This window comes from Thalassophryne amazonica, chromosome 18 (assembly GCF_902500255.1).
Source record: "Thalassophryne amazonica chromosome 18, fThaAma1.1, whole genome shotgun sequence".
NCBI lineage: Eukaryota > Metazoa > Chordata > Actinopteri > Batrachoidiformes > Batrachoididae > Thalassophryne > Thalassophryne amazonica.
This window is the reverse complement of record NC_047120.1, coordinates 51,016,566-51,035,540: the sequence shown is the minus strand read 5'-3', so window position 1 is coordinate 51,035,540 and position 18,975 is coordinate 51,016,566. Positions and strand designations below refer to the sequence as shown.

The 18,975-nt window shown below is 40.8% G+C and overlaps 1 protein-coding gene across 1 annotated transcript; it reads right to left on the bottom strand.

Annotated features, from left to right (window-relative positions):
* Positions 1–7,508: 7,508 nt before the first annotated feature.
* On the bottom strand, positions 7,509–18,262 carry LOC117531386 (potassium voltage-gated channel subfamily H member 6). Its single transcript, XM_034194475.1, has 11 exons — positions 18,138–18,262; positions 15,714–16,139; positions 15,191–15,584; positions 14,881–15,080; positions 14,536–14,788; positions 14,254–14,447; positions 13,958–14,060; positions 11,925–12,194; positions 11,163–11,322; positions 9,714–9,918; positions 7,509–8,155 (listed from the first exon to the last, which is right to left on the bottom strand). The coding sequence occupies exons 1-11, from the start codon at positions 18,237–18,239 to the stop codon at positions 7,874–7,876; spliced, it is 2,589 nt and encodes an 862-aa protein (XP_034050366.1). The 5' UTR covers positions 18,240–18,262; the 3' UTR covers positions 7,509–7,873.
* Positions 18,263–18,975: the final 713 nt, after the last annotated feature.

Here is an 18,975-nt window from a genome sequence, read left to right as displayed (position 1 = left end):
CTTCTCTTTTTGCCTTACACTGCATCTCCTTGTACTCCGTCTACTTTCTTCATCTCTACGACTATCCCAAAACTTTTTCGCCAACCTCTTTCTCCTTATGCTTTCCTGGACCTCTTCATTCCACCACCAAGTCTCCTTGTCTTCCTTCCACTGTCCAGATGTCATACCAAGTACTGTCCTAACTGTCTCCCTCACCACATCTTGAGTACTTTTCCAGTTGTCCAAAATTGCTTCCCCTCCAACCAGTGCTTCTCTCACCTGCTTGCTAAATTTCACACAACAGTCTTCCTCCTTCAGCTTCCACCATCTGATCGTTTGTTGAGCTCTCACTCTCTTCTTCTTCTTTACCTCTAAATTCAAACAACCATCCTATGCTGTCTAACGACACACTCTCCTGCCACCACGTTACAGTCTCTGATTTCTTTTAGCTTGCATCTCCTATAAAGAATGTAGTCCACCTGTGTGCACCTTCCTCCACTCTTATATGTTACCCTGTGCTCCTCCCTTTTCTTAAAGTAGGTATTCACCACCACAAAAATCAACTACCATCTGTCTTTCCCCATTCCTACAACCCCTGGCAAAAATTATGGAATCACCGGCCTCAGAGGATGTTCATTCAGTTGTTAAATTTTGTAGAAAAAAAGCAGATCACAGACATGACACAAAACTAAAGTCATTTCAAATGGCAACTTTCTGGCTTTAAGAAACACTATAAGAAATCAAGAAAAAAAGATTGTGGCAGTCAGTAACGGTTACTTTTTTAGACCAAGCAGAGGAAAAAAATATGTAATCACTCAATTCTGAGGAAAAAATTATGGAATTACCCTGTAAATTTTCATCCCCCAAATTAACACCTGCATCAAATCAGATCTGCTCATTGACATTGACCCTATGTGTCTTTTTGCAAGGAATGTTTTTGCAGTTTTTGCTCTATGACAAGATGCATTATCATCTTGAAAAATGATTTCATCATCCCCAAACATCCTTTCAGTTGTTCAAAATATCAACATAAACTTGTGCATTTATTGATGATGTAATGACAGCCATCTCCCCAGTGCCTTTACCTGACATGCAGCCCCATATCATCAATGACTGTGGAAATTTACATGTTCTCTTCAGGCAGTCATCTTTATAAATCTCATTGGAAAGGCACCAAACAAAAGTTCCAGCATCATCACCTTGCCCAATGCAGATTCGAGATTCATCACTGAATATGACTTTCATCCAGTCATCCACAGTCCACAATTGCTTTTCCTTACCCCATTGTAACCTTGTTTTTTTCTGTTTAGGTGTTAATGATGCCTTTCATTTAGCTTTTCTGTATGTAAATCCCATTTCCTTTAGGCGGTTTCTTACAGTTCGGTCACAGACGTTGACTCCAGTTTCCTCCCATTCGTTCCTCATTTGTTTTGTTGTACATTTTTCAATTTTTGAGACATATTGCTTTAAGTTTTCTGTCTTGACGCTTTGATGTCTTCCTTGGTCTACCAGTATGTTTGCCTTTAACAGCCTTCCCATGTTGTTTGTATTTGGTCCAGAGATTAGACACAGCTGACTGTGAACAACCAACATCTTTTGCAACATTGCGTGATGATTTACTCTCTTTTAAGAGTTTGATAATCCTCTCCTTTGTTTCAATTGACATCTCTCGTGTTGGAGCCATGATTCATGTCAGTCCACTTGGTGCAACAGCTCTCCAAGGTGTGTTCACTCCTTTTTAGATGCAGACTAACGAGCAGATCTGATATGATGCAGGTGTTAGTTTTGGGGATGAAAATGTACAGGGTGATTCCATAATTTTTTCCTCAGAATTGAGTGATTCCATATTTTTTTCCTCTGCTTGGTCTAAAAAAGTAACCGTTACTGACTGCCACAATCTTTTTTCTTGATTTCTTATAGTGTTTCTTAAAGCCAGAAAGTTGCCATTTGAAATGACTTTAGTTTTGTGTCATGTCTGTGATCTGCTTTTTTTCAACTGAATGAACATCCTCCGAGGCCAGTGATTCCATAATTTTTGCCAGGGGTTGTATCCTTGATATCATATCTACCCATTACTTCCTCATCACCTCTGTTCCCTTCACCAACATGCCCATTGAAGTCTGCTCCTATCACCACTCTTCCATGCTTGGGCACACTCTCCATCACCTCATCTAACACACTCCAGAAATCTTCTTTCTCCTTCATCTCACAACCTACCTGTGGGGCATATGCACTGATGATATTCATCATCACCCCTTCAATTTCCAACTTCACACTCATCACCCTGTCAGACACTCGCTTAACCTCCAACACACTTTTAACATACTCTTCCTTTAAAATGACCCCAACACCATTTCTCTTCCTGTGCTCACCATGGTACAACAACTTGTACCCACTGCCGATGCTCCTGCTCTTACTTCCCTTCCACCATAATTATATGTCACTGTTGTTTTTTATTGTCACACTTTTGTAACATTACCTAACCTACTTTAGTGCAACATATAACCGGCCATTAATGTAAAAACATGCTCTCCTTAATAATAGCACTGGGACTGGTGGACCATAGGACCAGTGGGAAGTTCCTGAGACATCACAATCAAACAAGAACATAATTTTAACAAGCTCACCACAAGAACTAGCATAAAACTGTCCAGCTGTGCCAGAATCCTCCAAGTTAAATTTGAGCAGAGAAAATAACGTGGACCCTTTGTACCATAATACAAAATTGCAAGATGGAAACTATTTGCTTCCTGTCCTGCAGTAGCACATGGAGATGGAGGTGCTTCTTGCTGAGGTTTGAGCCAAAAGCTTCCATTTAGTTCACACAGGTGTCTTTTGTAATTTTACACATAATTAATAATTGTAATTTTTAAATTCAGGAAATAAACAACGTATAGGGATGAAGTTGCATGTTGTGATGGCAGCGATGCTTTCTATTTGCATTTTCCCTGTTCTACCACTAGTTGCTGTGCGTACGCATGGTTAAAGCTGTGTGTATACTTATACACATTTCTAAGTAGAAGTACAAGTACATTTTGTATTTATTTTTGAACACATTTTCATCGATCAACAGACTTTAATCTGGGACATCAATCAGATGTCCGGTGTTACTGATGGCCTCATTCTGTTCTCCACAGCCGAGAGAGAGATCAATAATGTTGAGTGGATGTACATCCAGCCTGACTGGATTGATATCTGCTATGACAACAGCCTGGACAAGGACTGGATAGATGAGATGAGATGTAACACAAATATTCTTGGGTAGATTGACAGAATAGAATAATTTACTGTAATTTTATAAATAAATGTATTTTTAGGCAGACTGACGGAATGTATTGACTTAAATTGATAATTGCACCAATAATCTGTGATTTTGATTATGTCTGTCCTGGTGTGGAACCGGGATATTAAAATAAATATGGTGCATCCTCACAGTGCTTCACTTCTTCCACATTTTGTTATGTTACAGCTTTATTCCAAAATGGATCAAATTCATTTTTTCCATCAAAATTCTACACACAACACCCCATAATGACAATGTGAAAAAGCTTTTTTGAGATTTTTGCACACACACACACACACACGCACACACATATATATATATATATATATATATATATAGTGAGGAAAATAAGTATTTGAACACCCTGCGGTTTTGCAAGTTCTCCCACTTAGAAATCATGGAGGAGTCTGAAATTTTCATCTTAGGTGCATGTCCACTGTGAGAGACATAATCTAAAAAAAAAAAAAAACAATCCGGAAATCACAGTGTATCATTTTTTTAATAATTTATTTGTATGTTACTGCTGCAAATACGTATTTGAACATCTACCAACCAGCAAGAATTCTGGCTCACACAGACCTGTTAATTTTTCTTTAAGAAGCCCTCTTATTCTGCACTCTTTACCTGTATTTATCGCACCTGTTTGAACTTGTTACCTGTATAAAAGACACCTGTTCACACACTCAATCAATCACACTCCAACCTGTCCACCATAGCCAAGATGAAAGAGCTGTCTAAGGACACCAGGGACAAAACTGTAGACCTGCACAAGGCTGGGATGGACTACAGGACAACAGGCAAGCAGCTTGGTAGAAGACAACAACTGTTATGATTATTTATTAGAAAGTGGAAGAAACACAAGATGACTGTCAGTCTCCCTCGGTCTGGGATTCCATGCAAGATCTCACTTTCTGAGAAAGCTCAAAACTACACAGGAGGACCTGGTCCATGACCTGAAGAGAGCTGGGACCACGGTCACAAAGATTACATCAGTAACAGATAATGCTGTCATGGTTTAAAATCCTGCAGGGCAGCAAGGTCCCCCTGCTCAAGCCAGCACATGTCCAGGCCCATTTGAAGTTCATCAGTGACCATCTGGATGATCCATAGGAGACATGGGAGAAGGTCATGTGGTCAGATGAGACCAGAATAGAGCTTTTTGGAATCAACTCCACTTACCATGTTTAGAGGATGAGAACAAACCCAAGAAAACCATCCCAACCGTGAAGCATGGGGGTGGAAACATCATACTCTGGGGGTGCTCTTCTGCAAAGGGGACAGGACGACTGCACCGTATTGAAGGGAGGATGGATGGGGTCATGTATTGTGAGATTTTGGCAAACAACCTCCTTCCCTCAGTAAGAGCATTGAAGATGGGTCATGGCTGGGTCTTCCAGCATGACAATGACCCCAAACACACAGCCAGGGCAACTAAGGAGGGGCTCCATAAGAAGCATTTCAAGGTCCTGGAGTGGCCTGGCCAGTCTCCAGACCTGAACTTAATAGAAAAATCTTTGGAGGGAGCTGAAACTCCAAACCTGAAAGATCTAGAGAAGATCTGTATGGAGGAGTGGACCAAAATCCCTGCTGCAGTGTGTGAAAACCTGGTGAAAAACTACAGGAAACAGTTGACCTCTGTAATTGCAAACAAAGGCTACTGTACCAAATATTAACATTGATTTTCACAGGTGTTCAAATACTTATTTTCAGCAGTAACATACAAATAAATTATTAAAAAAAATCCTACATTGTGATTTCCGGATTTTTTTTTTTAGATTATGACTCTCACAGTGGACATGCACCTAAGATGAAAATTTCAGGCCCCTCCATGATTTCTAAGTGGGAGAATTTGCAAAACCGCAGGGTGTTCAAATACTTATTTTCCTCACTATATATATATATATATATATATATATATAAAATATAAGACTAAAAAAATCACATATACATAGGTATTCGCAGCTTTTAAACTCACTTCATGTGCATCCTGTTTCCACTGATCATCCTTGAGATGTGTCAACAGCTTAATTGGAGTTCACTTTGGGTAAATTCAGTTGATTGGACAGGATTTGGAAAGACACACACCTGTCTACATATAAGGTCCCACGGCTGACTGTGCATGTTGGAGCACAAACCAAGGCTGAAGTCAAAGGAATTGTCTGTAGACCTCCGAGACAGGATTGTCTGGAGGCACAAATCTGGGGAAGAGTACAGACAAATTTCTGCTGCTTTGAAGGTCCCAATGACCACAGTGGCCTCCATCATCCAGAAATGAAAGAAGTTCAGATCCACCAGGACTCTTCCTAGAGCTGGCTACCCAACTAAACTGAGCAATCTGGGGTGAGGGGCCTTAGTGAAGGAGGTGACCAAGAACCTTATGGTCACTCTGTCAGAGCTCCAGTATTCCTCTGTGGAGAGAGGAGAAGCTTCCAGAAGGACAACCATCTCTGCAGCAATCCACCAATCAGGCCTGTATGGTAGAGAGGCTAAATGGAAGCCACTCCTTAGTAAAAGGCACATGGCAGCCGACCTGGAGTTTGCCAAAAGGAACCTGAAGAACTCTCAAACCATGAGAAACACAAATCTCTGGCTTGATGAGACAAAGATTGAACTCTTAGGTGTGAATGTCAGGCATCATGTTTGGAGGAAACCAGGCACCATCCCTACAGTGAATCTTGGTGGCAGCATCATGCTGTGGATGTTTTTCAGTGGCAGGAACTGGGAGACTAGCCAGGATTGAGGGAAAGATGAATGCAGCAATGTACAGAGACATCCTGGATGAAAACCTGTTCCTGAGCGCTCTTGACCTCAGACTGGAGGGACAGTTCATCTTACAGCGGGACAATGACGCTAAGCACACAGCCAAGATATCAAAGGAGCGGCTTTGGGACAACTCTGTGAATGTCCTTGAGTGGCCCAGAGATTTCTGAAGGGATCTGAAAATGGCTGTGCACGGGCAAAAATTTCAACAAACTTTTCATGTTGTCATTATGGGGTGTTGTGAGTAGAATTCTGAGGGGAAAAATGTATTTACTCCACATAGCAAAATGTGGAAAAAGTGAAGTGCCATGAATACTTTCAGGATGCACTGTACAAGTCATTGTTAGCAGTACAGAACCCCAGAATGTTGAAGCAATGGAAATATAGCTATCATTTAAAAAAAAAAAAAAAAAAAAAAAAATCCCAATTCAATTTGGGACTGAAAGAATCCTTTTTTATGCCAATGTCACAGCTAAGGTGGCTTCATTAGAATTACATTCAACTTTTTATTTTATTTTATAATTTTTTTTACTGTGCTTTATTTTCTGTGCTTTTATGGTAGTCCTTGAGAGTTGCTTGTCAAATGTAAAGTGCCTTATAAATAAAATTTATCATTATTATTATTATTATTCGATTTCAAGCATGACCTCTTATGGAGGTCAGCGATCACATGATACCAATGAACCAATCAAATGTTTCAGACCATATACAGATAGCATTGAGATTCATAATGTGCAGTGTCGTAAAAATATCCTGAACAATATTGGTTTGCCACAAAACACAGAAATCTCGCGACACCAAGAAAACCTTTGACATTGAAGATTATGTACCACTTATTTTATTTATAACATCATCTTTAGTTTATTGTGAAATAAACTGCCCCTCCCAGGTGGTCTAGAAATTGTTTGTTGATGATGTTGAGTTGTACGCCATCAAAATGTCAATGACAAGCAAAGAAAAAAATGACAGCAGCTGTTACAGTCGGAGCTTCAGTTTCAACATGAGATCATGACGTGATGGTCCATTTAAAATAAATGTCACTTTTCTCAAATCAGTTCGGTCAGTACAGATTAAAGCGGTTGAATTAGGAGGCCTCAACCTTACCGCTAGAATACATAATCATCTGGAATAGCCCCGTGCTCAAATTCATGGATATGCATCCTGGAAGGTCACAATCTATAACCATGAAAACTGGCCCACAAATACGATGTTGTAACATGCTGAGATTGTACTGTGTGATGTGTACAAAAATGTCAGGCACAGGTTGTCGAGTACAACCATAGAATCAGAGAATTTCCATACTATAACTTTAATGCAACCATGTCGCTTGTGGTAAACCTCCCAAACCATGCGGCAATACCACAATATCCCAGTTGACTGGTTTTCCAAAGCATGTTTAAGGTTTCGAACCATAATCTTCCAGGATGCATATCTGTGAAAGTGAGAATGGGGCTTCAGTAGAACCTGCCAGGATTTCTTGTTTTTTTGTTTTTTTTGCACAAGTCAGCATGAGACACAACTATAAAAGAATGGGAATAGGATAGAAATCAGGAGAAACGAAGACGTGAAATGGCACCATAGATTGTCCCAGCTGTGTTTGCTAATAGTGCAACTATTATTTTAGAAGATAAATGCATTCATTACTGATACATTCTGCCTGTGAACTCGAACCAGGAATGTTTGTAGACCACCGTAATTTAGTGCTTCTGTTTCTGAAATACTTCCTGTGGATCTAAGACAGATGGACCATCTGCACTTGTCATGTGGTGTCTTCCTCAAGTTTGTACTTGCAGAAAAATGTTATTCAGTTAAAAATTCATTGTGGTTGACATGATCCTCTCCTGAAAGGCCTCAGGTGACAGGAAGCACAGGGTCTGAGAGATGTTTCTGGATGCCAGCTAGTCCTGTTGAGATGTCCAGGTTCCCCGGCAGTGAGGGATAACGGAGGCTGCCGCACAGCCTGGAGTTCTCCATGAAAGAGGATTTGACTGACGGCTGAGGCAGCTGCTGAGTCTCAGTTTCTGGAGTGATGGACATGCACATAGTGTCGTTGGACGCCACCGTCACGTGGATACCACTGGACAGGGACTCCTGGGACTTCTTGGTGAATTTAAGGTCAGTCTGGTTGGAGCTCTTGAGAAAGACAATCATATATTTAAACAACTTCACTTTTGTCATGAAATGTGTTTGAATGAACATTTGGTAAAGAAATGGGGATGCTTGCATGGTTGGCCCATTCAAGAGCTGATCAAATTTTGGTGTGGATCCAGATCAGGAGGCAGATCTGGTCTTTGATCTTTGATGATGGAGTTTTGACATTTCAAAAAGACATGAACTTCATTCAATTAAATTTGATGGAGGGGTAGATTGTGGGTCAAGAAAAACAATGTTAAATTGTGGTGTGTATCTGGATCAAGGTGCAGATCTTTCATCCTGAAACTGCCTGATCAGGTCAGATCTGGAAACTGTTGATTCTGATCCTGGCTTTGACCTTTCAACCTGATTTTGTTGGTCCTAATTACAGAATCAAAGCAATCAGTAATCCAGGTCAACATTCAGCAATCAAGATGAAAGGCAGGACTCACCCACTGATCCTAATTCCTTTGCTCATTCTTACAAGATCAAAGCAAGCCAGACAGAAAGCCAAACAGTTGTGTAAACATAACATCTTGAGTAAGTTTCAAGGATCAAAAATTTTCAGTTTAGTTCCATTTTACATAGCAACAAATTATAACATAAGACACATCAAAGCACTATACAGGAGTGAGATCTGGACCATACAATCAGGATCAAAGGCCAGCAGACAGGGTCAAAACTCGGAATGAAATATCAGCAATTAATGATGGGGGATCAGGATTAAAATCAGTGCCCTTGTTTTTTATGACGTCTCCTATTGGTTTCCATGTCATCTGTAATTTGATGAAACAGCACCCTCCAATGGCACCTTAGCAAACTTTAAAATGGCTTTGGCAGAGGTATGCACTGTTCTTGTTGCATGCTCTCGTTGCAGTGACAGATTAAATAACATTCTACTCCACTTAGAGTAGTTTAGAAATCAGTCCCTGCTAGTCAACGGCCCTGATGACGCACACGGCTCCCCTTCTCATCTGCCCTCCCCCATAGACTGTACGCACGCACGCACACACACACACACACACACACACACACACACACACACACACACACACACACACACACACACACACACACACACACACACACACACACACACAGAAACTGATATGAACCACCTGCACACAAGGATGCACACTCCCCCACCCCCCTTGTGTTTCTGTCCAAGGCCTCCACACTTGCCACTCCCTTCCCCCTCTGGAAGGCTGTGTGGCACGGCTGCAGCAACCTCCCCTCCACTCCCCAAGCTCGGTTGTGCGGCATGAAAGCTGCTGCAGCCCATACTCACATTGCATCAATTTGGATGACGGACTGTTTCGTTTAGCGTACATAAACAACTATATGTGCGGTTGTTCTAATTCTGATGTGTGCCATTATTATGTTCAACTAGTAATAATTGTGGATTAATTGCTCGTATTTTTGTCTGAGGTAATTGGGTGTGATATGAACTGCCCTTGTAGGGATCAATAAAGTTGTTTGAATCTTGAATGATAAAAGCAACAATGTACCTTTACTGAATGATTCCCCTAAATTAGCTTTACCTGGCGTTAGTCTTTACCTGTGAGGGTACCCGGCTGTCTATCTGTAGGGGGGAAATTGGGTACATGGTGTGCAACACTGGAGTCCCAGTGCCATACAGGCCCCGTGCGTCGGTGGGAAGTGTACTAGAAGAAACGGTGCTGTAAGCAGGAGGAACGGGAGTGATTTGTCTCTGGAGAAGCTGGAGGATAACATTGATGTCAGCTGTCATGCGGGTCTCTAGTCTGGAAAATTGAATGAGAGAGAACAGGAATTTTTACATGACTAGGTCCAATATATGATCAGGACATGTGGATTGAAAATGAAAATACAGGACAGCAAACTGCATTTTTTTAATGAAGTGAGGTCAGTTTTTAATCTGTGAAAGCTTATTCTGGGATGTTCTCTTCCATCCATTTCTCAGTTACCCGCTTCTTTGCCTAAGAGTCTGTCTTTGCATATATTTACATTATCCATTACGTCCTACTGTTTATATCTGGACCACATGCTATACTGAATTTGTTTTTGTCGGGCTGCCCTTTCCCAATAAGGATGCACAAAACAATTCCTGCCTTTTTTTAAGCTACCAAATTGGATTTCAATGCCTTAGAATCCATGTATGCTGATTTTCTTGTCTCTGGTTTGTTTGCTGCATAACATACATTCTACAGACCGTAAATACAGGGTGACCCCCTCCCGCCCCCCAAAAAACAGAATCCATAAAAATTGTAATACATCCTACAAAGATTTAGCAAATTTCAAGAAATTTTCAACAATTTGCTGGTCTTAAATTTCAGTCTGTGTATGATCATTCGCCAAAGTTTCAGTTATCTTGGTCACTTTGCATAAAAATCATGTTCTTTCAAAATTATGCTCCAAATGTTATGATTTGTTGGTGAAATAGGCCTCCAGGCAAAATGTCTTTTCCTTGGTTGACCAAGACATGTAAGTTCTAACCTTACCAACCAAGGAAAAGACATTCCAATCATTTTTTCTAACATGGCTTGGTCAACCAAGGAAAAGACATTCCAATCATCTTCCCCAACATGGCTTGGTCAACCAAGGAAAAGACATTCCAGTCATCTTCCCCAACACGGCTTGGTCAACCAAGGAAAAGACATTCCAATCATCTTCCCCAACACAGCTTGGTCAACCAAGGAAAAGACCAACCAGTCATCTTCCCCAACATGGCTTTGTCAACCAAGGAAAAGACATTCCATTCGTCTTCCCCAACATGGCTTTGTCAACTAAGGAAAAGACATTCCATTCGTCTTCCCCAACATGGCTTCGACAACTAAGGAAACGACTTTTTGCCTGGAGGCCTAACTGAAACTTTGGGGAATGGTCGTACATAGACTGAAGTTTAAGTGGGATTGTAGGATTTATTACAATTTTTATAGGCTCTGTTTTTTTTGGGGGGGGGGGGGGGGTAGGATAATCCAGATGGGACCGATCTGACAAGCCACTGTAACATCAAAGCCAAATGCACCTGTTCAGCTGTGAATGCAGAACCTCAAGCCGAGTCTCGAGCTCACTGGGCCTCTCTTCTGTAAAAGGTGGAGGGTGCTGCGGGTTGTGGACAGAAGACGATCTCCAGGTACGACTGGGGAATTGTTGATGCTGTTGGTCTGCCCAGTATCGATACAGTCCTGACATATTCAGGGAAGTAGATTAGGAAAATGTGAAGATGAGAAATAACAGTGATGTCTAACAGTATTTACACAAAATATGTAAAAATTAAAGGTAGAGGTTTTTATTAGCCTCTAGGCAGACCAGAGGATTTATGAACACGCACAAAAAGAACGTGACCATATACTGTATGCTAAGGCCAACAGTGGCTACAAGTAGACAATTCCAGCTTCAGTGAGTAAAAGGCCAACCACATATTTGTTCCATCCACCCACTAAACTAGCTTGTTCTAATTAGTTTGACTCTTTGCGCAGGTGGATGAGCTAAGTAGCGAATACCCCTGTTGTAGGTCACTGGTCGAAGCAATACATGGTTGGACTTTTACCCACTGAAAGCGTGTTTTCCATCTCTGATACTAGCTACCATTTTTTTTTGAATAAAGTCTGTCAGTCAATTGTACAATGTCAACAGAACAGTGTCTTTTTCACTGCATCCATAAATCCAATATTTCCTGGAAAACCTTCTTCACTAAAAATGTATTGGCATCTTCCATGCCACATTTCTCAAATTTCCCATACACGCCTGTCTTGGCTGAAGTAATTCATATCTAATGATAATGTACCTTGATTGGTCCTGTCTAGTACTGCTTCCCTCGCCACTGAGGTTCCATTTGACTGAAGGAGATGCATTACAGGCTGGGAATAGTCTCGCCTGGTGTCTTCAATGGGGTAAATCTCCACTTTGGCACCATGGGTAAAGGTTTTAGCCAGGTCTTCACTGGACTGTGAACACGGTGAGTCGCAACTATAACAGTCATCCCAATCGGTCTTTGAAGGCGAGTGACGATGACAGAAGGATTGAAGGGGGTAGGAATCTTCATGATCCATTCCGTCTGTTCACAGAAAACATTTCAATCACTTAGTATCTGTATATCATTCTACATCAGATTGTATCAGCACAGACTTGAAAAGGGATACACAGAGAAAAGATACAGCTGTGGAAACTCAACCTTTTATGTGGTGGTTATCATGTTAGCTAGCTAAGCCTCATTATCTAAATTTATAACATCATGGCCTACCAAAGAATGAACTGTGCTTAGAGCAATAATTCATGGTCAACTCTAACAATACTGGATACACAGTTACACAGTTATTACTTTATTAGTGGGCAGCAGCTACATTGATCCATGCTAGTGTATCAGCGAGTCTGTCTGCTTCTACATTGTGATTGACTCCTCGCACTTGCTTCCCTCAGGACACATACTCACGATCTCCGGCATGGGAGGCAGATGCTCTGACCATTCGGCTAAAACCCAGGCTATGGCATGAGTGGCCAGAGTATCCTTTGGCTGTCGGGGAGTGAAGCCTATTGACTACCACATGCACTGTGACTCCTGCTGGCCTCTGTCACACTAGCTTATTGACGCCTTTATGGTGTCAAATCTCGCTCGTAATCACGTTCTCGCTGGGGAGGCCGAGATTTCATTGTCAGTGTAAACAAGCGTTTGCGGCAACTTGTTTGCAACATTCTGTCGTTATGGAGGTGAGTTCAACCAAAATATGTATTTAGGTGTTTAACCAAGATAATCGTGAGTCTTTAATGTGAGTTTTATTTAAAAATAAATAAATAAATAAATAAATAAATAAAAGGCAGATTGCTGTTAGGGTTGTGTGTCGGGAAGCGATTCTTTTTGGGTATCCTTAAGAAATGATTCAATCCATCGACATCAATAGCCTTTTTGCTTAACGATTCCCTTATTGGTCCTTCAGAGTGGCCGTTGTTTTTGGGGGTGTTTGTCAGGAAAATGATCATTTCTCTACATTGATTACAGACCCTACAGCGGGTCTGTAATCAAGTGTTTCTGCAGCACGGCTTTGCTTTGAACCTTGAACCAATGAAGCAGTGCTTCGATCTTCGATGTGCTGCTTCGTTGGTTCTTTGTTTTATTTCGCTTCATCTTAATTTTTCCCCGGTAAAACCCTAAAGAGCATATGTCTGAGTAATATTTACCTTTTTTATGTTAAACTGACCTGTTATGGTCTTCTGAATCAGTTGATAGATGTATTTCATAACTTAAAAAACGGGACCGATGCTAATGCATTAGCATGTCTATGGCATTTTCAATGTTAAAATTAGCATTAAGCTGAGCCATTATCAAGCCTCCCTCCCAGGCGCACAAAGGATTCTGGGATACTCTAAAACCGTCAATGGAGGCAGCTGTAATTTTTATAAAATTTTGATTTATCAAAGTATTAACAGTCCTAAACTTGAATTGAAATGGTTCACAGTCAGCTGGAAGACGATAGAGGGTGACACAAGTACAATCTCTACACCTAACTACTCATTTATTATTGGGTAGCAGCTGCACTACCTAGCTAGCTAGCCTAGCATAGTTTCTAAAATGGGTCTGCGAATACGAACTGATACAAGCTACTTAGCCATTAGGTCTTGCATTTTTTGGTAAATATTTTAATCAAATGTATACCAGGCATACAGAGTTAGAACACGTTTATCAGTTATAAAAGTAATGAATACCTAAATGCCCCGATATAATTATACATAAGTATTTATGATTTAAATCATTTTCTATATTCATTTCACATTACCAGGATTATAAGGTCAAAAGAAAGATTAGGAATTTTTGTTAAATCTCACTTGGTCTATTTCGACAGTCCAGGGAGTGAATTCTCTGTCTTGACTTGCGATGCCATCCACATTTGTCGACAGAGTCTGTCATTATTGGTGGAACCTGCTCAGCCTGAAGAATGCAGAATAAAAGACACAAACCAAAGTCAAACAGGACACGTGGGAGGTGTCGTCAACTGGTTACAGCAAGGGGCTTGTGACCAAAGAATTCTTGGGTCATTTCTTTTGGCTTCTGCAGCTTTGCTCAGGATCATAACAGCGGATCTAGTATGGATTTAGTTTTGTATAATCAACTCCCAACTTACATCTCGAAGGTCAAAGGTTATCTCCAGGTTCCTCCAAAAGTTGTCTGCAAAGCTGGGGTAAATATCTAGGACCTCCAGCAGGTCGTCCCTCAAGATGCGATGCAAGTCACAGTAGGTGATTGTGTGTACATCTGAATTGGACTTCCCTGGATCATCATACAGGTGAATAGGTTCCCCAAAGATGTCATTCTTTTCTGTTATGGTAAAACTGAGATTAAATATCAAGCTGAACAGTATTTGATTGTTTCTGAAAGTGAACTCAACATATGTGTAGATGCTTACCCAAAATGGCTACCACCACATCTTCCTTGATGACTTGGATGGAACCACGTGTAATAAAGAACAGTGAGTCCAAGATGTCTCCGTAATGGATTAGAGTGTCAGCTGGTGGTGCGTGGACGGTCTTAAACCTCATAGCCAGTGCTCGTAGACAGGCTTGACTGCCACCACGAAAGGCTTTGCAGTTCTGCAGCAGAGATCGGTTTAAATGCAAGCAGATGTCTGCCTGCAAAGACTCTGGAAATCCCTTCAACACCTGGAAATCAGAAGACCAACTCATCAATGCATCAAGGATTAGGTACAGAAAAACCACAATGGCCATGATTGATTCGTCACATTTTGACATACAGCATTCATGTCAATGCCATTTGTGTAGGACCAAGCATGTTGGAAGTATTCCTCTAGCCTCTGGCAAAGGGAACCTGGGATTTGATGGAAGCGGATGAATTCTTTGACTCGAAGTATCTGGGTATGGTAACGAGTTGTGCTGGAGTATAACCTCTGGATGATAGCCGATACATTCCCAAATATGCTAGCATACATGAGAGCTGACACAAAACAAACACTGAAGTCAGATAACAAAAACACCCAAATGACAATGTCAAATTCTTGAGGTCCCATTGTGGTGACAACATAAAGTAATGTTTTAATTACTTACACCCAATGACCATGACGCAGATAGAGAAGATCTTCTCAGAGTTGGTGTTTGGAGAGACATTACCAAACCCCACACTGGTCAAACTGCTTAAGGTGAAGTACAGAGCAGTGACATACTTGTCTTTGACTGATGGACCAGAAGTGGAGTCGCTTTCATTATATGCCTTCCCTAGTTGTTCAGCCAAGTTGTCCAGCCACCCTGTCTCTGTGTACGGCCTCTCCACAAAACCAATAGCATACCAAATGCAGGCGAGCCAGTGGGCAATGAGCACAAAGGTGCACATCAACAAGAAGAGAACAGCAGTGCCATATTCAGAGTAGCGGTCCAGCTTTCTTGCTACTCGCACCAACCTTAGCAGTCGAGCTGTTTTCAGCAAGCTTGTCAAAGTTGCCATCTTTAGTGTCCAATAACAAGAATGAAAAGAAGAAAGGCTATTAAACATTCAGTAGAAGTAAATGAAGAAAGGGTCAAAAATTGTTTAGCGAGTTGTGGATTTGGGACATTGTATGTAATGAATTCTTACCTCATCAGAACCAGACCTGAAAATGAGAAGGTCAAAAGGGATTGCCGCAAACAGATCGATTGGGAACCAGCCTTTGATGTAGTGTTTGGCTATCCGGCTTGGCTGAGTGACCACCTCATCGTTTTGGTCTACGTAGCTGGTGCGAAGGTTGATGACTATGTCCACAATAAACAGCACATCCACCATGAGGTCCACCACATTTAGAGGGTTGCACGTGTAGCCACACCTCCTTTGACGCGAATGCCCATGTTCATCCAAAAGGAAAGCTGCCGAGTACGGAGTGAAAACAGCCGTGTAGAGAACCAGGAGGAGAATAATCCAGTCCCAAAATGCCTTGAAGGTGCCGTAGTGAAGCAAAATCCACCATGTGGTCTCTGGAACCTGGAGTTTGTATTCAGGCAGTACATCAGACTCCAAAGACAGTACCTACATATGAAGAATGTACCACTATCAAACATTCCTAGGTACAGTTATTGTATAAATTTCTCCTTTTTAAAATCTTAAAACAAATCTTCTTACTTTTAAGCTACAGTATCTATTGTATCTATTATCTATTGCACCAGGAGAGAAAAAACTCAACTAACTACATTTTTGAAGACAAAACCAGTATTTTTATGAGTAAACTTTCATTTCAGCAAACATGGGATAGACTTTTCTGTATTCACCACTTTGATTGGGTTCGAGGTGGATGGTGTGAGCTCCGATTTTGTGACCTTGTAGGTCAAATAAAATTGATGACCATCCTGTCATTGGTAACAGTGAAAAGTGCATCCAGGTGGCACCATTAATTTTTGGAAATTATAGAAAAAGCAAGATAATGATGGGTTTGAGGGGAGTAATCGCTGCCTCGCAATTGCTCAACTGAGTATACGTGCTTTAACAGTCCCTGTGCTCTGTTTTAGTGGAGCAGATAAGTATGACTTTTGGCCAGAATTGTTCACTTGGTGATACAAACATCATATTTGGCATGAATGTTCTTCATAAATCAGTGTTAGAGGGAAAAAAAAGTGTTGGCCACTTGAAAATCTAATATGGCAGCCAGATAGGGGTCAATGAAGAATTACACAGGGGTCAAAATTTAAATAATGCTCCAATCATATTGAAAAGTATAAAGCATTATTTTTCTGATCATAAAAATTCCAAAAAGGTATAGTTTGGACTATCTATGACTGAATGTTGTGGAGTTATGGGGTAAAAACAGCAAGAATGGTGACAAAGGTCACTTTCAGTTTGTACAAGGGTCAAAAGTTAAAGTTGCTCCAATTTTTGTAAAATGTGATGCAAGTTATTGGTTCAGTTAATAGGGTTTTAAAAAGGAATAGTTTGCACCTTGTGCCATGCTCAGTTGTAACATGTGTCACATGCCGTAGAATCCAATATACATCAACACTGTTTGACATTTAATTTGCAAACCAAACATTCATCATAGTCAAACTATTCCATTTATTAATCCTATTAGTTCAACCAATAATTTGCACCACTTTTTTTTTTTTACCAAAATTTGAGCAACTTTAACTTTTTGACTCCTGTACCAACTGAAATTGACCTTTGTCACCTTTCTTGATGTTTTTACACCATAACTCCATAACATTCACTCATAGATAGTCCAAACTATACCTTTTGGACTCTTCGTGATCAGTCACATAATGTGGTATAGCTTTTTAAATTTTGACCCCTGTGTAATTCTCCATTGACCCCTACCTGGACATTATATTAGATATTCAAATGGCCAGCACTTTTTTCTCAAACACTGATTTATGAAGAACATTCATACCAAATGTGATGTTTGTATCACCATGTGAAGGATTGTTGCATTACTTAGCCAAACTGCAAATAGGCAATCGATGTCCTCATGATTCTCCAAAGCCAAAGTCAGACAGAGCCAGAGATCAACAATTCACCCGGTAAAGCAAGGTCACCAGTCATTGGGAACTCAGTTTTTTTTTTTAAGCATCCCACAGTGGCAGTGATGCAGAATCTGGCACCTCGGGGTTCCAGCTCTAACAACAGCAGGCCTGAATTGAACTGTGGCTAAATGTAACTTTGTTGTGCACACCCAGGAGAAACACATCCAGCCACCAAACCGCTTACTGATTTTTCCACTAGCAAGTTAATTAAATTACATTCTTCCATCATAACAAGAAATACATTCCTTCATAATCTAACGTGAATTCTGCTACGCATGACTGAATGCATCATGGGGCATTACATTCTAATTTAGTGGTGAATTAACCAAGCTCATTCCCTCTGGGCGCTTAAATGGGACATGCTCAGATTCACCAAAACCATCTTGGCGCTTGGCATGTTCGGCTGCACGTCTTGAGTGAACAAATCAACATGTGCAGCCAAAGACTGAGCCCAGAGGTTCTCGGCCCCCCGTACCTGTGTCACCTTCTCTGTGATTTTCTGAGTGCGGCCCTTCACCTTGGAAGAGCTGAGCAGCTCCATACTGGATGCCGGAGCCGATCGGCATTCAGAGACCCTGGCTGATGGTCCCCCACTCCTCTTAAGGTCCGAGTCTGACATGGAGCTCAAGTGGCCTACAACACACACACACACAGGAAAAACTATTTATGTTTACAAGGAGAGCCACAGATTGTAAGTACCTGTTGTTTTTGTAGTTTTATTATTATTTCTTGAAACAAATTGCTTATAATGCTCACTAACACTGTTATTACCTCTGTTGAGAATGTAATGTTGTCATTGCTAATGATCTACTTGTCAGCAGTATATCTCGAAATTACATGATCCAATTTGAATGAAATTTGGTGAACAAGTAGGCCTTGGGTCAAGGAACAACTCATTACAGTGGAGTACATCCACATTAAAGGGCAGATCCTGCCTTTGATCTTTGATCCTGATTCCAGAATTAAAATTCAAGTAATTAGCATCGAAGGTAAGGGATAATGATCAAAGAATGTTTGGGATAAAAAAAATGAGAGTAATAAAAGGGAAATGACTGTTGGACCTTGGCAAGCGATTTGCTTTGGGTCCAAGGTTCCATACATTTATATATGCTAGTAAATTTAGAATATTAGATGTTCAAAAGTGACCATATGCCTCCATCAATTTCAATACCCATATTGCACATCAACCTATCCTAAAAATGTTCTTGATCTTCCAAGTCAAACTTTGCAAAGTGTCACCACTCATCTATCTCAGCACAAGCTTATATTGTATATTGTGGAAAAATGTCCTCTCACGGTGAGTCAGTTCTTCCCTCATAGTTTAAGAAAAGTAAAAACCCGACATACCTCACATG

Bases quoted from the DNA above. Each gene is read 5' to 3' on its own strand.
- LOC117531386 (XM_034194475.1), bottom strand. From the start codon at position 18,239: ATGTCAGACTCGGACCTTAAGAGGAGTGGGGGACCATCAGCCAGGGTC. The intron at 16,140-18,137 runs GTGAAGGGCCGC...CTTCATATGTAG, and splicing joins AGCTGCTCAGCTCTTCCAAG to GTACTGTCTTTGGAGTCTGA. The intron at 14,448-14,535 runs GTAAGCATCTAC...TTACCATAACAG, and splicing joins TGTGGTGGTAGCCATTTTGG to AAAAGAATGACATCTTTGGG.